The sequence below is a fragment of the Poecilia mexicana genome, unplaced genomic scaffold (assembly GCF_051168715.1).
Source record: "Poecilia mexicana isolate PSO_F unplaced genomic scaffold, ASM5116871v1 scaffold_21, whole genome shotgun sequence".
Lineage (NCBI taxonomy): Eukaryota > Metazoa > Chordata > Actinopteri > Cyprinodontiformes > Poeciliidae > Poecilia > Poecilia mexicana.
This window is the reverse complement of record NW_028263390.1, coordinates 11,200,670-11,217,101: the sequence shown is the minus strand read 5'-3', so window position 1 is coordinate 11,217,101 and position 16,432 is coordinate 11,200,670. Positions and strand designations below refer to the sequence as shown.

The 16,432-nt window shown below is 38.1% G+C and overlaps 2 protein-coding genes across 5 annotated transcripts; both read left to right on the top strand.

Moving 5' to 3' along the window:
- Positions 1–74: 74 nt before the first annotated feature.
- On the top strand, positions 75–13,825 carry scml4 (Scm polycomb group protein like 4). Of its 4 annotated transcripts, none has more exons than XM_088001939.1 (8): positions 75–385; positions 475–676; positions 2,994–3,279; positions 6,461–6,663; positions 8,847–8,976; positions 11,105–11,314; positions 11,983–12,110; positions 12,707–13,825. In XM_088001939.1, exons 3-8 carry the CDS (start codon positions 3,033–3,035, stop codon positions 12,827–12,829), a joined length of 1,041 nt encoding a protein of 346 aa, XP_087858065.1. In that variant the 5' UTR covers positions 75–385; positions 475–676; positions 2,994–3,032; the 3' UTR covers positions 12,830–13,825. The 4 variants fall into 4 exon arrangements, with proteins under 4 accessions (XP_087858065.1, XP_087858064.1, XP_014850036.2 ...); XM_088001938.1 differs by having other exon boundaries at positions 80–385; positions 11,108–11,314; positions 11,965–12,110; XM_014994550.2 differs by having other exon boundaries at positions 82–385; positions 11,965–12,110.
- Positions 13,826–14,518: 693 nt separating this feature from the next.
- On the top strand, positions 14,519–15,136 carry lnc.lemp (lncRNA encoded micropeptide). Its single transcript, XM_088001940.1, has 2 exons — positions 14,519–14,796; positions 14,914–15,136. Exon 1 carries the CDS (start codon positions 14,623–14,625, stop codon positions 14,791–14,793), a length of 171 nt encoding a protein of 56 aa, XP_087858066.1. The 5' UTR covers positions 14,519–14,622; the 3' UTR covers positions 14,794–14,796; positions 14,914–15,136.
- The last annotated feature ends 1,296 nt before the right edge of the window (positions 15,137–16,432 follow it).

The following is a 16,432-nucleotide window of genomic DNA, read 5'->3' as shown; positions in this document are numbered from 1 at the left end:
CTTATTTTAATTCATTATGTCTCACGTGTGGGGAAATAAATTGGGGGCTCAACGGCTTCGCAGGTGTGGGAATTCCCTCTCGGTACGTTTTGCAAATTTATACGAGAGTTTTTCCAAGATAAAACAATTTGGTTGACATATCCTTTTTAGATAACAACTCGGTGTCTGCCCAAGAAGGGCATTCTGTAACGATAAAATGGAAATTATGCTGCCCCTGACCCATATTAACCTCATAATTCAGCCACTTTAAACTCTGAAGCACTTCAATTACACAGCATTGTTTTCTGGAAAACGACGATGCAGCTTTTGAGCAAGATAGGAAAATCAGGCACGCCAAAATCCCCCACCCCATACGATCGTTTTACACTTATCAACCTGCGTCCAGGTGAGACCAACTCTGGTCAACGCTTTCGCATTGCGTGTTTTCTTTATTTGTAGAAAGGTGACACTGCGGTTCGTCTCCCGCCCACACAGAGTCCGAACACCGGCTTTCAGCAGGTTTCCTGCCGCATCTGCAGAGGACGAGAACCCGCGCTCATCCAGCCAGGCGGACCGGGAGCCCTGCGCTCTTTTTGCGGCTCCTGCTGCTCCATGCTCCGGATAACAGCGCCTCACCCAACCTGCCTGCGGTGCGCTGCCTCGGAAGCCTCGACCCTAATCAACCACATGGAGAAAGGTGAATAAAAATAGCATAGTAGAACCAAAGCCATTCTGCATTTTTGTTTACATCGACGGACACGCTGCATTATTTACATTAAGAAAATAAATTAATGACATTAAGAAACATGTAAGGAGGAAATAACTTACTTTGCAATGTATTTTTTATTCACGTGTGCATTTGTTAGACCGACTGAAGTCATACTTTTCAATCATCCGTGCTTCTGATTAATGTGTGCACTGCAACGTGCAAAGTAATTTAAAGAATATATTCAACGCGACACTATGTATTATTTTTTAAATCAAGACAGTTGATTTTATATATCTAAGTATGCGAACAATGATCATTTTATTAAGTTGTAGATATGTCACATACTTATGGACATAATTGGTTTTCTCTGCTTTAAGTCCGTTCAGTAGAAATGCAAAGACTTTTTTTTTTTTTTTTCAAAATACAAGTTGATTTTTGCATAATCTCAATAGCACCCTCCCACAATCACAGCAAAGATCAGAGGGAGAGGAAGATCATTTTAATAAATATTTTAAATTACAACATTATTTTACCAGGCCTCGGTAAAATAATTTTTTATTATTTATTTTACCAAATGAATATTGGTAAAATATAGGTAGATCTAATGATTTCTAATGACCAATACATAATTAGATTTCTTGGTGTGAGTGATTGAACCTTTCAGCTTCTGACTGAGAAAAAACACAATTAGACTATATGTATACGCCCTTGTTTTCAACTGATATGTGGTTATAAAGCTCATTTGTCAGATTAACAACCTTTAAGATGCATAAACAATTTCCAGCACGCCCACATTTCTGTATTCAGTTTTATTGTAGTATTCTAGTCTTAAATGTTATGTTTTCATTAGCAGACAGTGATGCACGTAATGATTAGGTGATTGAACGGCAAACCTTCCTTAACAAGAATTAGGAGAATGTGCCTGTGAAGCCCTTCAATGCACAGCAATGATGATTGCTGTGCTTGTTTTCTAGGGGTAGCTGCAGAAGTAGAGTGACTTCAAGCAGCACTTTAAAAAGCACTCCACTCAAAAGCCAGCAGTCTGCTTTCTTAGTTTAGTCAAAATGATTCAATTCCATTTAGTTTATTTATTTATGAATTCTCAACAAATGCCATCTCGAGGCACTTTACGAAAAAAAGTCATTTCAATTCAACCACACATACATTCCATTTGGTCTTAGTTGTCAAACAGTGCATTAAGTTCAGTTCACTATTCAAATGAGTTTAAAATGTTTCTATCCAAGGAATCCCAGCAGAGCGCATTGAGTCATTGACTTCCAGCATTCACTCCACCTGGACAAGCATGTCGTGACATTAGACAATCACTTACACTCAAATGAAACAGAAGAGCTGAGCATTTTCTGTGTTAATACAAATTACAAATTGCAACCATAAAAAAAAGTTAAGAAAAAGCGTACTTTCAGTGTCAAAATGTTAAGCTAACGTTGTGGGGTAAGCTAACGTTAGCATTCCAAATTTGGTAGCAAAATCTAGCAGAGCAGAGGAGAGTTGAGCACAATTAAATTAAAACTCATTGTTACATTGTTAGAAAATGGTGGTTAAATGGAAATGTGTTTATTCAGAAAACATAATTACACTATTATCTCTGACTGCTACTTAAATCAGATAATTCCACAAAATAATTATTTCATGATAATATAGCTTCCCATTCTCTCTTATCAAACTTTATTTGGTGAAAATGTCTGACGCTTTTGTGTTAATGCGTGTATAGAAGTTCTATGTAATTATGTCCTGTGATAAAACAAGTTAGAGCTCTTTGAACATTTGAACATCAATAATGACAGAAATCCAATTTAACCCTGAAGAAAAAACAGAAAAGGCTAAAATTGCAAAGGATTGTCCTCGGTAAAATGAATAATAATTAGCAGAAAATAAGATTTGCTTACGGCATGGGATTTTGGCTTCATATTTTCCCCGATCTCCTCATTCCCATCCCTGCTTGACTTTTGTCCTGTGATATAAAAAGGAGAATAAAGCTTTGCTTGTTAATTTTAACCAGCTCCCTGGACGCCAAATTCCATTTCCTTTGTTTTGTCCTAAACACACATTGTTTCCGACACTTTGTCTACCATTAGCCTCCCGTTTGTTTGTGACGTCTGAACACAGGCTGTTATAATAACTCCTTTCCCATTTTTCATTCTCATTGTTTTTATTTGTTCATGTTCTGTCCTTCATTGTTTTATTTGACGTTAAACTAATTAAAACACAAAGGGGTGAAAGGTTTTCAAATTAATTTGTAGAAGCCTTAATGAATTGTTATTATTTCCTCTCGTCATTTAATCAGTGTGATGAGCGTCGTCCTTCCCCGGTGGACTGTGAGGGCATGAGACGGCGTGGTGGCCGTGATTTCACTACCGCCGACTCCAACCGGGAACTGGCTGCTCCGCCTCCTTCACCTCCCGTGACCTGGTTGCCTCCCGGCGTCCTCGGCAAGGGTGTTCGTTTGCGTCTGCGTCTAGATCGCCATGACCACCGGGGGCGGGGCTGCTGGCACCTAGTCGACCTGGAGGCAGAGTCAGAGCCGCTCGGGAAGAGACTGAGAAGCCCAGACCCGGAGGCCTGCATACAAAGTAAGGAGATTGCATCAATACAGTATCAACTTAGTATACCTAAAAAAAAAAAACATTTTTATTTCTTGTGACTTCACTTTGGCTTAATTTAATGTATGTTCGTTCCTGTTTATGCGTGTATTTATTCACACCTTCTTGAGTGACTTTTGGAGCAGGGTCTGATTTAATCGACTGCTGTCATAGCAACGCCCTGCCTTTGCTGTAAATAAAATTGAGGGGGGAGTTATGGGAGCCTGCTCCAATATTAGGCTGATTAGAAAGCACAAAAAAAAAAAAAACAACAAAAAAAAAACAAATCAGTTTTGTATTCATCTGAGAGTGGGAATTTGAGAGTTGAAATTCAGCTACATAAATTATATGCTTTTATTTTGAAGTGTTTATGAGTGTGTAACTTTAGTTACATATGCATGAGAGTGTGTGAAATTCAGTGAACCATTTGCATGTGCCGTTTCCTTTTCCTTCACATAGGTGCAGAAAGATGCTAATCTCTTTTCCCTGAAGCCAGTGATTAAGTTATGCTAATAACTGTTGGTGCATTGACTGTGACACCAACAGCTCCCTGACATCTCTTGTAACTCTCCCCTTTGCAAAAACAAACCAATGTCCTTTAATTGTGAAAATAAAAGATTGGCGTAAAGGTTCGCCGATCTCTTTAATTGCCTAATTAACCACAAACAAATTAGTCTTTGGTCCCGTGATGCATTGTGCAAGGTTGCAGCTCAGAGATGCAAATTTTTGTTTTTTTTTGTTTTTGTTTTTTCAAAAGCACCGCTGTTGTTGCTCATCGTTAATGAGCTCTCTCCTCTCATATTAGCCCATTTTTAACTGGGGGATGATTATCTGCTCTCGCCCGGCCTGCCTCCATGTGTAATGTGACGTGCTGGAATGGGGCAAGACTGATTGAGGATTGATGTTAGGATCTCAGCGTGTAATTACTATCCTGATTAATGGATGCCATCGCTGTGCGCGCGCGCGCACACACACACGCACACGCACACACACACACACACACACACTCATGGGCTTCCTACGGTATCAGTCAGCGGAGAATTGGCATGCAGGCCATTTTCCTGTAAAGACAGTCAGTAGTTTAAGTCTCTAAACCATGTATTTTATTGTCACTAATTTTGGTGGTAGAGCAGCTTAAGAGCTGGAGTGTTTTTAGTATGAATGATGCAGTGGGTAATGTCCTTTTTTTAGTGCCCCACACAGCCACTCCCCCCACCCCCCACCCCTTTCCATACATATACACATCAATTTTGATAGATATTTAGACATTTTCAGAAACTGATTTCAGAAACAGAAAATTAAGTTTTCCTATGTCTCAAGCAGGGTTTAAAGAAGCCTACTCTATGCCATAGAGTGGACATGGAAAAGTTTGCCTGAATTATTCAGAATTTAACCTCAGTTTCTATTGAGAATTTACATTTAAATGTAAACAACATCATCAGTTAGAAAGAAGAGCCTGACATTTGTAACCTGTAAGACAAAATAACAATTGTGGAGCCTGTTTTCTTCTCTGCAGGGGAACTACAGAGCCTTGCCTGAGGGGTTATTTTCCCCTTTGTGATTCTTTGCTTGTTTGTTTTTTGTCTTTTTTAATTATAAATACAACAATATCAGCATGCGGTAGTTAAAACAACAGCAGAAGAAGCCTGCAAACAAAAGGAAGAATGTGAGCTGTGATGGCAGAGAGATTTTTTTATTTATTTTTTTATCCAAAGCAGTGCAATCTTGAGAGGTTTCTGTTGTAATCATTTGATGTTTACAGGGAAAACTGACCTTTCACCTGACCTCTCCAAAAATAGCTTTAAAATGTCAGCGAAGACTCCAAAAAACTCTATTAAAAAAAGGATTTCATTCTTTGTGAATAAAGCTGAGATTTCAGTTTGGAACCCAAACGCCTTGCAGCACACAACACAGCGCGGTTTCAATCCCTTGTAAAGGCAAGAAACACCCCTGCAGCAACTGTAATTACATTATAGCTACACACACACACACGTGCATGCACGCACGCCAACACACACCCGTCACTTTGAGCTTAGCACGTCTGCCGGCTGCCACGGGATGTTAGAGGCGTGTTGCTATGACTACTGAAAGGGGACACACAGGAAGAGGGGGTTAGAGGAGAGGTGAAGAAAAAGAAGGGGTGGGGGCATTTGGGGTGGAGAGGGCGGAGATAGTGGCGGTGGTTGAGGTGGGGGGGGAGAGTAGTCCGAGAAAGAGAAAAAGAAAGAGAGAAGGGCTTGTGGAGTTGCCGGTGTCTTGACAGCAGTGAGTGAGCGAGCGAGCAGCTGGGAACAAGCCGAGCTGTCAGGGGAGTATCCGGAAACCTGCAGCTGGTGGGAAGCGTCACTCGGAGTCAGGAATTACTAGACAGCTGTGCGCGTGCTAGGTAAGGCTCAGGATGATTCAGGGTCAGCTTCAAGCGTTTGTTTTTGTCTGTTTCAGTCAGCGGAAAAGAAAAACGAAAACAATTTGGCACCACCTAACGTGGTCCGTCTGTTTCTGTCACTCCCCGTCTGTTTATGCATTGACAAACGATGTGTGTGTTTCACATTTTATTTGCGGTGGAATCTAGATAGCTTTGGCATTTATGCAGACACAAACACATACACACAGAAAAATGCTTCTTCTTCTTTTTTTTTTTTTTTTTTTTGCCTCAATGGAGCCAGAGTTGAAATTGAGAGAATATTTCAGATTATTCCTCAGGTTTCATGAATACAGCAGAGGTGGTGCACTCTAACAGAAATAACCACTGAAATGAATGGCACTGAGACAAACACTCAAATCTACTGACAGCACACTTCATTGATTGGTAAATTGTGTGGGTGCTGTGGGTGTGTGTGCTTCGCTTTTATTTCCTGTGTTTGTGTAAGACTCTTCTGTATGCGTGTGTGCATGCGTGTGTGTGTATTTATGTGTGCACGGCTTTGTCTGTCTCTTGCAGAGCAGTAATGATATTTATTGCAATCTTTGCAGCTGGAGAGGGGGAGGGGTGCGGTTGAGTACAAAGCTTTATGTGGCTTTGTTTCTATTTCCTATCATTTCTCTTTGCGTGTTTATGAAAGCGTGTTTGCGTGTGTGTGTGTGGAGGTTCAAGTCGCATGTCTAGGTGCGATTAACAGGCTCTCGCTCGCTACTTCCAGTTTGTGCTAAGGAGCATCTCGCTCTTTCCCAGGTCGGATGAGTACCCTGTCTGCCGGCTTGGAGATGCAAACTTCAACCCTGGATGCCCAGTTCATAGTGGCACCCCAGGCTAAAGTAACTGGCCGGAAGAGAGGTCGGCCTCCTATCCGGAAGCTGGACTTCCAGAGCCACTATGTGGATTCTTTATCGCCCTTGAAGGTTCCAAAGAAGAGAGGAAGGAAACCCGGCTTTAAGGTAAATTAACGGCATGTTTGTTTAAATTACAGTTGTTGGAATTATTGTTTTTCTTTCTTTGAGAGTTAAACATTTGTTTCTCAAGCTGTGGGGAAATACCACTGCGGTTATCTGTGTATCTACACAGGATGTAACTATGTAAAGAATCTGTGTTTTTCACTGCACAAAGGCTATCCCTCTCAGAGGCTGCACGAGAAATGACTGAACATTAAGGAACTGTAGAGCAATGTGTGGTTTTTTTTTTTGTGTAATAGAGTAGGTTCACTGAGAAAAGTATACATTGGTTTTCAGAAAATATGTTGAAGCAAGCTGAAATCCCTGGAAGATTGATCTACAAATATCACGAAATATACTGAAATTAATTATTTCTGAGTGCAGCTAGTAAAAGTCCCAGATTCGAGCTCTCAGAACAAAAGAATATGACATAAACAAATTAAAACATGTTTTGGCCATTTTGTGGCCTGAATAATCATTGCCAGCTGTCAGGCAGTCAGTGACATGCTCCACAATGAAGGTAAGCCACAAAACGTCAATGCTGGGTGTTCATGGAGTGCTGTATGTGAGCATGTTAATGGAAAGTTTAGTGGAAGGAAGCGTTCAGTTGAAATATCTGTCACTTTTGTTTGTGTTAAAGTCTTCATGAAGTAAAAAGTAATGCCTAAATTCTCATGTATGAGACTTTTAGGTCAGGCTTGCACATTTTGCACAATTCACCCCTGATTATAAAGTATGTAGAAGTGCAATGTTGGTACAGTCGAGAAGAACTGAAGAGGAAGCCCTTCTGCACAGAATACTTCCTCTTGATTTAGTAACAATATTAAATGAGATCATGATCAAATTAATTTGTAATCACAGCACAGCCATAATACCAGTACATTACATCAGATTTTCACACTCAGAACAATTTCTGGGTCATGTAAAGCGGATTAATCAAAAATTAAAATATATTTTCTTCCCTGTGCCCCACTTTTCCACTTGGTGCTTTTGATCTTAAGTAGAAAATGTAAAAACTTTTTGGTATCAAATTCATAAACAAATAACAAAATAACTTTTCTGTGATTGATTTCCATTTGTTAACTTTTGTGAAAAATAAGGAACTGACTTGGAGACTTAACTTGAATATGGAGATAATTTTAGAGCATAGTTCTCAACCACTGGTAGCATTATCTTTATGCTAATTTTTGACCAGAAAACTTACATTAAATAATAATTGCTACATACTAGTTCCACCGTCCTTTAACTTTGGGTCGGTCCATCTCTTTTTATCCTATGAGCCACAATGTGATCTGTTTTTGAAAGTTTCTTTGTCATCATAAAATCTCTTCTGTCAGCCTATTTCATTAAGAGTTTATTACAGAGCTCCATCGTTTTCTATTTTCTGGGAATTAGAACACAGTAGAAAACCTGGCAGAAAATCATGTCATTTAGATGAAAAGCAGAATTATTATTATTTTTTTAACATATTTGAGTTCCTCCTGCAGGCTGTTCTTCCTGTCATCAACCTGCAGCAGTGACATGTAGACACTGATTAGTCTGTCTGTAAACATGAAGCTTCCTTAAACAGAAACTTACGGAGTACTTTTGTGGCTAAATCTACTGATAAACTCAGAATAGGTTAAGTAGTGTAGCAAAGATTAGCATGAGAATACAAGATTTATTTTTATTTTTTTTCTGGAGATTGGATTAGTAGGTTTTTAATGGCTTAATAAGGAGCAAGTATTTATGAGAATGGAACGCATTAAGCTCCTTGGATTGCAACCCTCTTATGACATTGGGACAGTGAAACTGCCCCAGTGGGTAAACTAAAACAAACATTTTCCTAACAAGCAATCTCATAGTCATTTCCAAACCTTCAAGAACATTTTGAGCTGAAGGCATAAACCAACGTGTATGGCAATATCAAAAGCAGGATTGTCTTAGTGGATTGTGGAGCCAACAGACAAAGTGCAAAAACTAGATTACATTTTGAAACAGCAGCTGCTTCATCTTTAGAGGCTAGTTTTGAGGTGTTGCTACGTTACACCCTAAGTGTTTGTATATTACTATGTGTTCTGTGTAGAAGTAAAGACAGTAATTTTCATTCATCCCGTCTGCTCTGTTTTGTTCTTAAGAGAACCATAGAATCTATAGAAAAGCAGAATTAATTTCCAAACGTGTACATGTTACGTGTCTTACCTGTGCAGCTGAAGCCCAGGACGGCGATGCCCTCACTCGCCAACTCTCCTCCCAACAGCACGCCAGAACCTGAGATGGGGTCCATCCCACAAGACGCTGCTATCGTCCCCCACTCTGCCACACCACAGGTCCTAACAGGTACACACACACACACACACACACACACACACACACACACACACACACACACACGCACACACACACACACACACACACACACACACACACACACACACACACACTCATATACAAATATAAGCTTTTCAGTATAAACAGGTCTGACCTACTTTTTTTTTTAACATTTATTACACACATGGAGCTCTCAATACTTTTTCGTTCCTTCATCTTTTCCTTCTGCTGATAGGAACTCTAATTGGGATAAATGCATCCATCTTTTATGCAAACATCATGTGTCTGCTTTGATCTGTGAAGGCATGAGTCCCAGGCTGTCTGAGTACAAATAAATTCAAATGCACCCATGTTCTTGTTGGCATAATTTAATTTAAACACAACCTTCAAACACAAGCATATATTTTGCTTTTCCATTAAGTCATTTAAAGTAGATTCAAAGTTGTTGTTTTTTTCCCCCCAATTATAACTGACAAACTGGAAATCCTAATTTCATAAATCCATCTGTGTTTTTGTGTTCCTTCTTATTAAAAAAGCAAACAATCTGAATATTGCCTTGGGTATATTTGACATTGGAGGAGGAGTCGCATGTTTTGAAGACTGGCCTTTTGCTCTTCGTCTTTGATGTCAGACTGTAGACTTCCTGAGAAAAAGCAAACATGTGCAAAAAGGCTCATGCATGAATCAGTGAGCTCCCTGCGGTGCCACCCAGATACATATGTAAATCATGTGTGTGGTTAAATAGAGAAGCTCTTTAAAACATGTCCTGTACTTTCAGCTGCAATTTGTAGAACACAGGCAATTGTGAATTGTTCGTCCTGTAATAAAAAAGGATTTTGATATATATATATATTTTTTCTGTTTCATTAAAGTATTTAGCAATTGCCAGTAAATAAAGACGCCAGTTCTGTTCTTTGTGTGTACAGTAAAAATATGACAAGTGTGCGTGCGTTAGTACATAATCTTCCATATTCATTCTCACAGATCTTATCTCATAATTGATTTTTCTGAATACAATAAAATACGTTTGACCTTTGCAGAAGCACGCTGTTGAGGTAATCCAGAGGCGTCTCTGTGGAGCGTTTCCCGTCTTATAAATCCGCCGTCTGGCAAATCCATAACCGCCTCGCTCGGGCAAAACCAGAAGGCATCTGCATTATCGACAAGCTGAAAATTGGTCGACACAAAGGAAACAAATACAGAGGATTTACTGTCTGTGGCTCTTCCATTTTATATCCACACAAAGAATGGGCTGTGATAGCTGCCCTGAAGATTAGCTCTTTATTTTTATATTTGCAAATTAAAGTGGTTTGTATGGGGGAACAAAAAACAAACAAACAACTGCTGTCTGATGCTGTAGAAAGGAAAGTAAGATAATCATATTTTAGACAGAGACGAAACTCCGTACAAAAGTGCATATGGCAAAACAATATTCAGATGTTTGAGATAAAGAAATAGACTGATTTCTGTATAAAAAAAGCCATAAAATAAATGTATTTGGTCAGGCATATTCATACACAGGAAATTACAAAAACACAATTTTAGTATCTTTTTCTGTTCCCCAGAACTATCACTGCCCCACAAAATTGAATCAACTCTGATATTTAATTGAAAAAAAATAAAAAATAAAAAATAAAACTTGTATGAAGGTTTCTCTATTCTGATTTTCCATGTCCTGTTGGGAACTTCAACCAGTTGTTGTTCAGAATAATGGTCCAGCTCATCAGTCTGTTGAAGGAGCCTTTATTCTTTATTCATTTGTATTATTATATAAACCAAACATGACCATGTGTTAAAAATATGTCTAGCTTTTTCAATTTCTAGGAGAAAATTGGCACATATATAGTTACTCTATAGTAACCTTTGCAAGACTTGAGAATGAGATTTGTTCTGAGATGTGAGCACAGATTAAGGTCAGTAACCCAAATTGGTGATTTGGCTCAATTTATTATTTGTTTGTTTCCCCAGTTGACTTACTTACACACATTGGAATTTAAATTAAGTTTCTCCTGTTAAGTTTTTTTTTTCTTCCATCTTCCAGGTTAGTTCATTTTAAACCAACTAACTGACAACTCTACTAAAGAAGTAAAATGTTGATTCTAAATAAGTTTGCAACTTCCTGTTTTCCTTCTCTCAGCAGACACACCCCTGCCTGATGATTTCATCTGTGACCCGCCTGCAGACAAGCGCTACACCATAGATCTGAGTGACTCTGCGTTCAACATCATGGCATCGCAGTACCAAACCAAGCCTTCTTATATTTACCGTAGCAACAGCTGCTCCACTCCAATAGGTTTATGCAGACAGCTTTCCAGCCCGGCGACTTTTCAGGATGGAAATAGAACCGGTGAGACAACTTAGGCTGTTAATGGGTTTTTAAAAACTCATTATGAGCATTTGATAAAGGATAATGGGGGAGAATGGCGATTCCCCCCCCTCTTTATTCACTCGCAGTTGTGAAGTTTATCTGATTAAGTCATCATACAAGATTTTCCAGACTAATTACTAAACAATTTGTGCATCATTTTTAAAGTCTGTACCTGTATTTCTATTTTGAATTATCTGGCAGTGTTGCACTATGCCTTGAATGTCACTTTTTTTTTTTTTTACTTCAGAAGGTGAAAGGCAAAACAGAACCAACTAGTGCATGTGAAATAGCTTTTGCCTTTCTTTATTCCTCTATTTAAACATGTGACACATTGCATCTGTCTTTCACTTCTGTCTAGCTCTTGAAGTGTATTAAATCACAGTTCGACTTCCTTCCTGTCACTTGCAGTCAAAGTTGCTTCCTTTGTTCAAAATGTGCTTCATTTTAGATTTCCTTATTTATGTTAAAGATTATTTAAAAGAAAATCTAAGCAATTTTAAGACTCACATTTGACTAGAATGTACTTTGTTTATCTTCTCCAAAAAAAAAAAAAAAATAGGTGTCTTTAGTGTTTTCATGATACTAAGGCCCATCATTTTTGCTTTTTTTGTGTCCTCCATGTTAAACAGCCCTCACTCCTTTGCCAGACGCTGGAGAGGACAAGCGTCTTGCTGGGAAGGACCCGTCCAACTGGGGTGTAGAGGACGTAGTGTGGTTCATCAAAGAAGCTGACCCTCAAGCCCTGGCACCCCATGCCGAGGCTTTCAGGAAACATGTGAGTTCAGACTTTTAGTTTTTGGTTTTTCGGTTTTAGTAAGAAGGAGTTTTTAGCAAAGAAACTTGGATAGAGGATTACTTTTAATCAGCAATCACAAAAGTTCAGTTTACCTGATTATTTGCTATTAAAGGAATAGTTCAGGATTTTTTATGTGACCTTTTGTTATTAGATAATAGACAGTTAATATAATAGCTTCAAAAAATAATGCTTCTAGCATCTTAGTTTAGTTAAGACCAAACAAGATTTACTCTTTCAAACTGACTTAAAACTCCAAAAGATCGTAATTATTTTTGGATATACTACTTATTGAACCTTTAAACTGTTTAAAAGTGCACAAAATAGCTGTGCCATAAACCAGAGATCGGAGGGTTTTAAGATGGTAGATATCCACTTTGGTTTTAGTCTCTTTCAACCTGGCTGTGAGCTTTAGGCTATAGATCCAGTAAATCTGGAACATAATTATCTTCTTAAGATGAGATGTTAACTGTGGGTAACCTTTTAACAAGACCTTACTTCAGAATTTATGAACCGTCTCTTTAAAGTGTTAAAGAAGCATTGATTTTAATCTGTCTGGTATGCGTTTTGCGTTTCAGGAAATAGATGGAGACGCACTCTTGCTGCTGAAAAGCGAGATGATGATGAAGTACCTGGGACTGAAACTGGGACCTGCGCTCAAACTCTGTTACCACATCGACAGGCTCAGACAGAATCGCTAGTAATTTCCTGTAAGAGAACTGAAGGCTGAAAAAAACAAAAAACAAAAAAAAAACCCACCTCAATGTCCTGAATATGAGGTGAAATTGAAACCTTGGTGCTTTCACTGCATCTGAACCACTTTTTGTTGACTGAACATTTTATATGTACTTACTGGGACTGTTTGCAACTTTGTTTACTTACCAGCAATACTTGAGTGGCTTTGAATTGCAAATAGTTTTGCTACATACAAATGTCAGCTAACATGAACCATAAGCAGCATTAATTTAAGCAAACCATAATCACAGTCATAGAGTGCTCCACTAAAGGTCTACAAAGAAAAAACGTATCACGGTGTTTTACCTCATTATCATTTTTAAACTCAGCAGTACTGCTCAGTTCTTCAGCTGCTTGTTTTACATTTTCTTTCGAAATTTTTTCCCCCAGGTTGGAATTGTACAAATATATTTTTAAATTTTTGATTTTGAAATTGTCTGGCAGGGAACAGCTGCTGGTGTATCATCCAGGTTTTCCTGTTGTCTGACAAGTTCGCTAGCAAGTGATGATAGACAAAGAAAATGATCTGTGAACATTTTATCTCCACAAACTACTGTATAGCACAATGGATCAGTGGTACTGTATTTCTCAAATAAGAACTCCCTTTAAAATTTGAAAGAAAAAAAATAAGCTCATGTAACTTGGTGCTGCCACTACATCTACACTCAACATAACTAAATCACATCTTGTATTAATGTCTAATTCTAACTTAATAGGTTGCCATTCTTGTTGCACAGTACCTTATTTCATGCCATTCTGAGCATAAATGCCTCCGCTGAAGGAGTAATTGGTCGTAAAATTTAAAAAGAGGCTAAGTAGCATTGAGAGTTTTCTCATGTGATGCTGTATGACAAACTTCTGGTTAAACTTAATCTTATGCTGTGCAAGACAAACTTGTGACCTATGTGTTAAACTTAAAGTTAACTTTTTATTAAATATGTTTTTTTTTCTCTCTTTTTTTACCTTGCTATATGGTTCTGGTTATTTGTATTTAGATAAGGTAGATGGTGGGTAATTATGACTTCTCAATGTTTTATTGTCCACTTTCCCAACAAACTCTATCAAGCTTACTACATAGATCTGTTGTAAAACAAAAAGGTCCTGCATTCTGGGGTGGCGGATATTTTATAACCTAATCCTACCTTAGCTTTATTTCTGACCTATCTGGTGTGTTGCTTGGTCTTCATAATGCTTGTTCACTATTGTTCTTCACCAAAACTCTGTTCTTATTAGAACATCTGTATTTATACTGAGAATTAAGTGCACACAGGTGAACTTCATTAACTAAGTAGGTGAGGTCATGAAAGGAATTGGGTTCACCAGATTGTCTTTAAGGGCATAACAGTAAAGAGAGGCTGTATTAAAAAATGGCTATGACATACATTTTTATTTGTAAAAAAAACAAAAAACAAAAAAAAAAACAAAGAAGTGAAAACAACTCTTTCCCTTTCACTTTGTTTCTGATTATTACATAAAATAGCAATAAAATTCATTGACGTTAGTTGTAATGTGACAAAATTGCTAAGTGCTCAGACTCAATTTAAATTTTATAAAATGGCAGCTTAACTAATAACTTATAATTCCAAATACTAATATAAAAGTATTTTTTTTTACCCCCAATTTTGTCAGTAACTTTTGAGTAAAGCCAAAAGTAATCGCTGTAAAATAACTTTTATTTTGAAAAGAAGCTTACGTTGTGTTGCGTAGAAAGCCGTTGTTTCCGGTATCCTGCACGCACAGTTAGCTGCCAGAGGTGAACATGGGAGACGTGTCGGAGAGGACCTTGCAGTGTGCCGTGGTGTTTTCCTTTGCCGTGGGCTTCTTGACGGGCTGGCAGGCCAACAGAATGAGGAGGAGGTTCCTGGACTGGAGGAAGAAGCGGCTACAGGATAAACTGTCGGAGACGCAGAAGAAGCTGGACTTGGCTTAAATGGTAATATGACTTCAGAGTTCAGCTTATGTCTTTGATCTATGGGAATTACCAATTACAAGCATACATTAGTGAGGCAATTTCCTCATTTAATTACATATTTTTTTTCTTATTTGGCAGGTCGGCTGTGTGCTCCGTGAAGCCGGTTCATCCCGGTTGTCCTTCATTTTTGGTCTTACCACACCCTGCACAACAAGTTTAATCATGATACCTGCCAAGCTCTCTTGAAGACTTCTATCAAAAGAAACATATCATGTGGACATGTAATATATAGAAGTTTGTCATTTGTCTTTATAGCAGTGAGACTTTTTCATATACAATGCTAATAAATTATTATATTTTTCTTCTGCTTTCGTTACTTTTTGAAGGATAGTATTTCACGGGGTTACACACATTGACGTGTGACTAATAGTTAAATATTTACAGATTTACCTCTTACTGAACGGTGTAGTTTGCGAGATTTTAACACATTTGTGGTAGTAACTCGTCGCCGTGAAAAACCGAATAATACATGTTACTGGTGTGATTGGGCCATCTGCTGGATGGGAAAGGACATTACAGCCAATTATGATTAATCACCCATCGATATTCGATATATCTTGTATCAGAGCAAAATGTAAGAGACTGACAATGACAACAACTTAGCCATGCAGTGGTAAAATCTGAGAGTGAGGTCAGCAGATGCTGAAGAGCAAAGTGTACAGAGGCTGGCAACTTTTTTGCTGAATCAATAGGTATGACCTATATTTTTATAAGAATAATTATAAACATCCAAGGCAGTAAGGGCTTTCCAATTAACTCATTGTTGGTGTTTATAAGCTGTGAGAAGAAAACTGGAATATCTATGGAAAACCCACAAAGGGAAATCTCCAGAGAGAAAGATTAATTGAGGTGTTGAAGTGACCAAATGTCTACTATGCAACTCAGCAAAGCCCTGCTCTTAAATTTTCTGGGGAAAAAATAAAATATTTCGGCGTTGCAGTGAGACTTTGCACTTCTTCCTGCATAATTTATGAGAATAAAACATCAAAACAATTTTAGATTTGCAATCCATTGAAAATTTTGCAGCATTTTAAGAATAACGCACTTTTAACACATTAGAAACAGCATGTACACGACTAATATTTTGTCAAAATTTCTCTACAATTTCTTGTTTGTTACTTTTTCATTAGTTCTGATTGATGGAGATGTCGGTTGTGTGGTAGGGAAAGGCCCAATGTGTTAGTCGTCTAATATAAAAACAATCCTGCAGCTCAGGAGACGGCTGCAGGCTGCTCTTTGCAACTGCTTTGCTACCATCACCACCTCAAACTCCATTTAGGTCAGTCAGTACCTAACACCGTCTTCAATTAAACATCAGTCAAATTTAAAGTGATGTACACAGATAAAAAGTTTTATAGTTTACTTCAAATGTCAAAGTACAAAGGGAAATGAGAGAAAAAACTAAAAATAAATTAATTTTTTTCATAAGTCATGATTCAAATTATAGCAAAGTCATGTGACGTTCTGGGTCATATTTACCCTTACAACCTGTCCTTAGAAAAAACATTTAAATGGTCTGGGAAGTTGGTGATCTACTCTTGTTTTAAAGCATATAAATAATTCTGTCTGTTTTGAACTGGTGAGCCTGATTTAAATT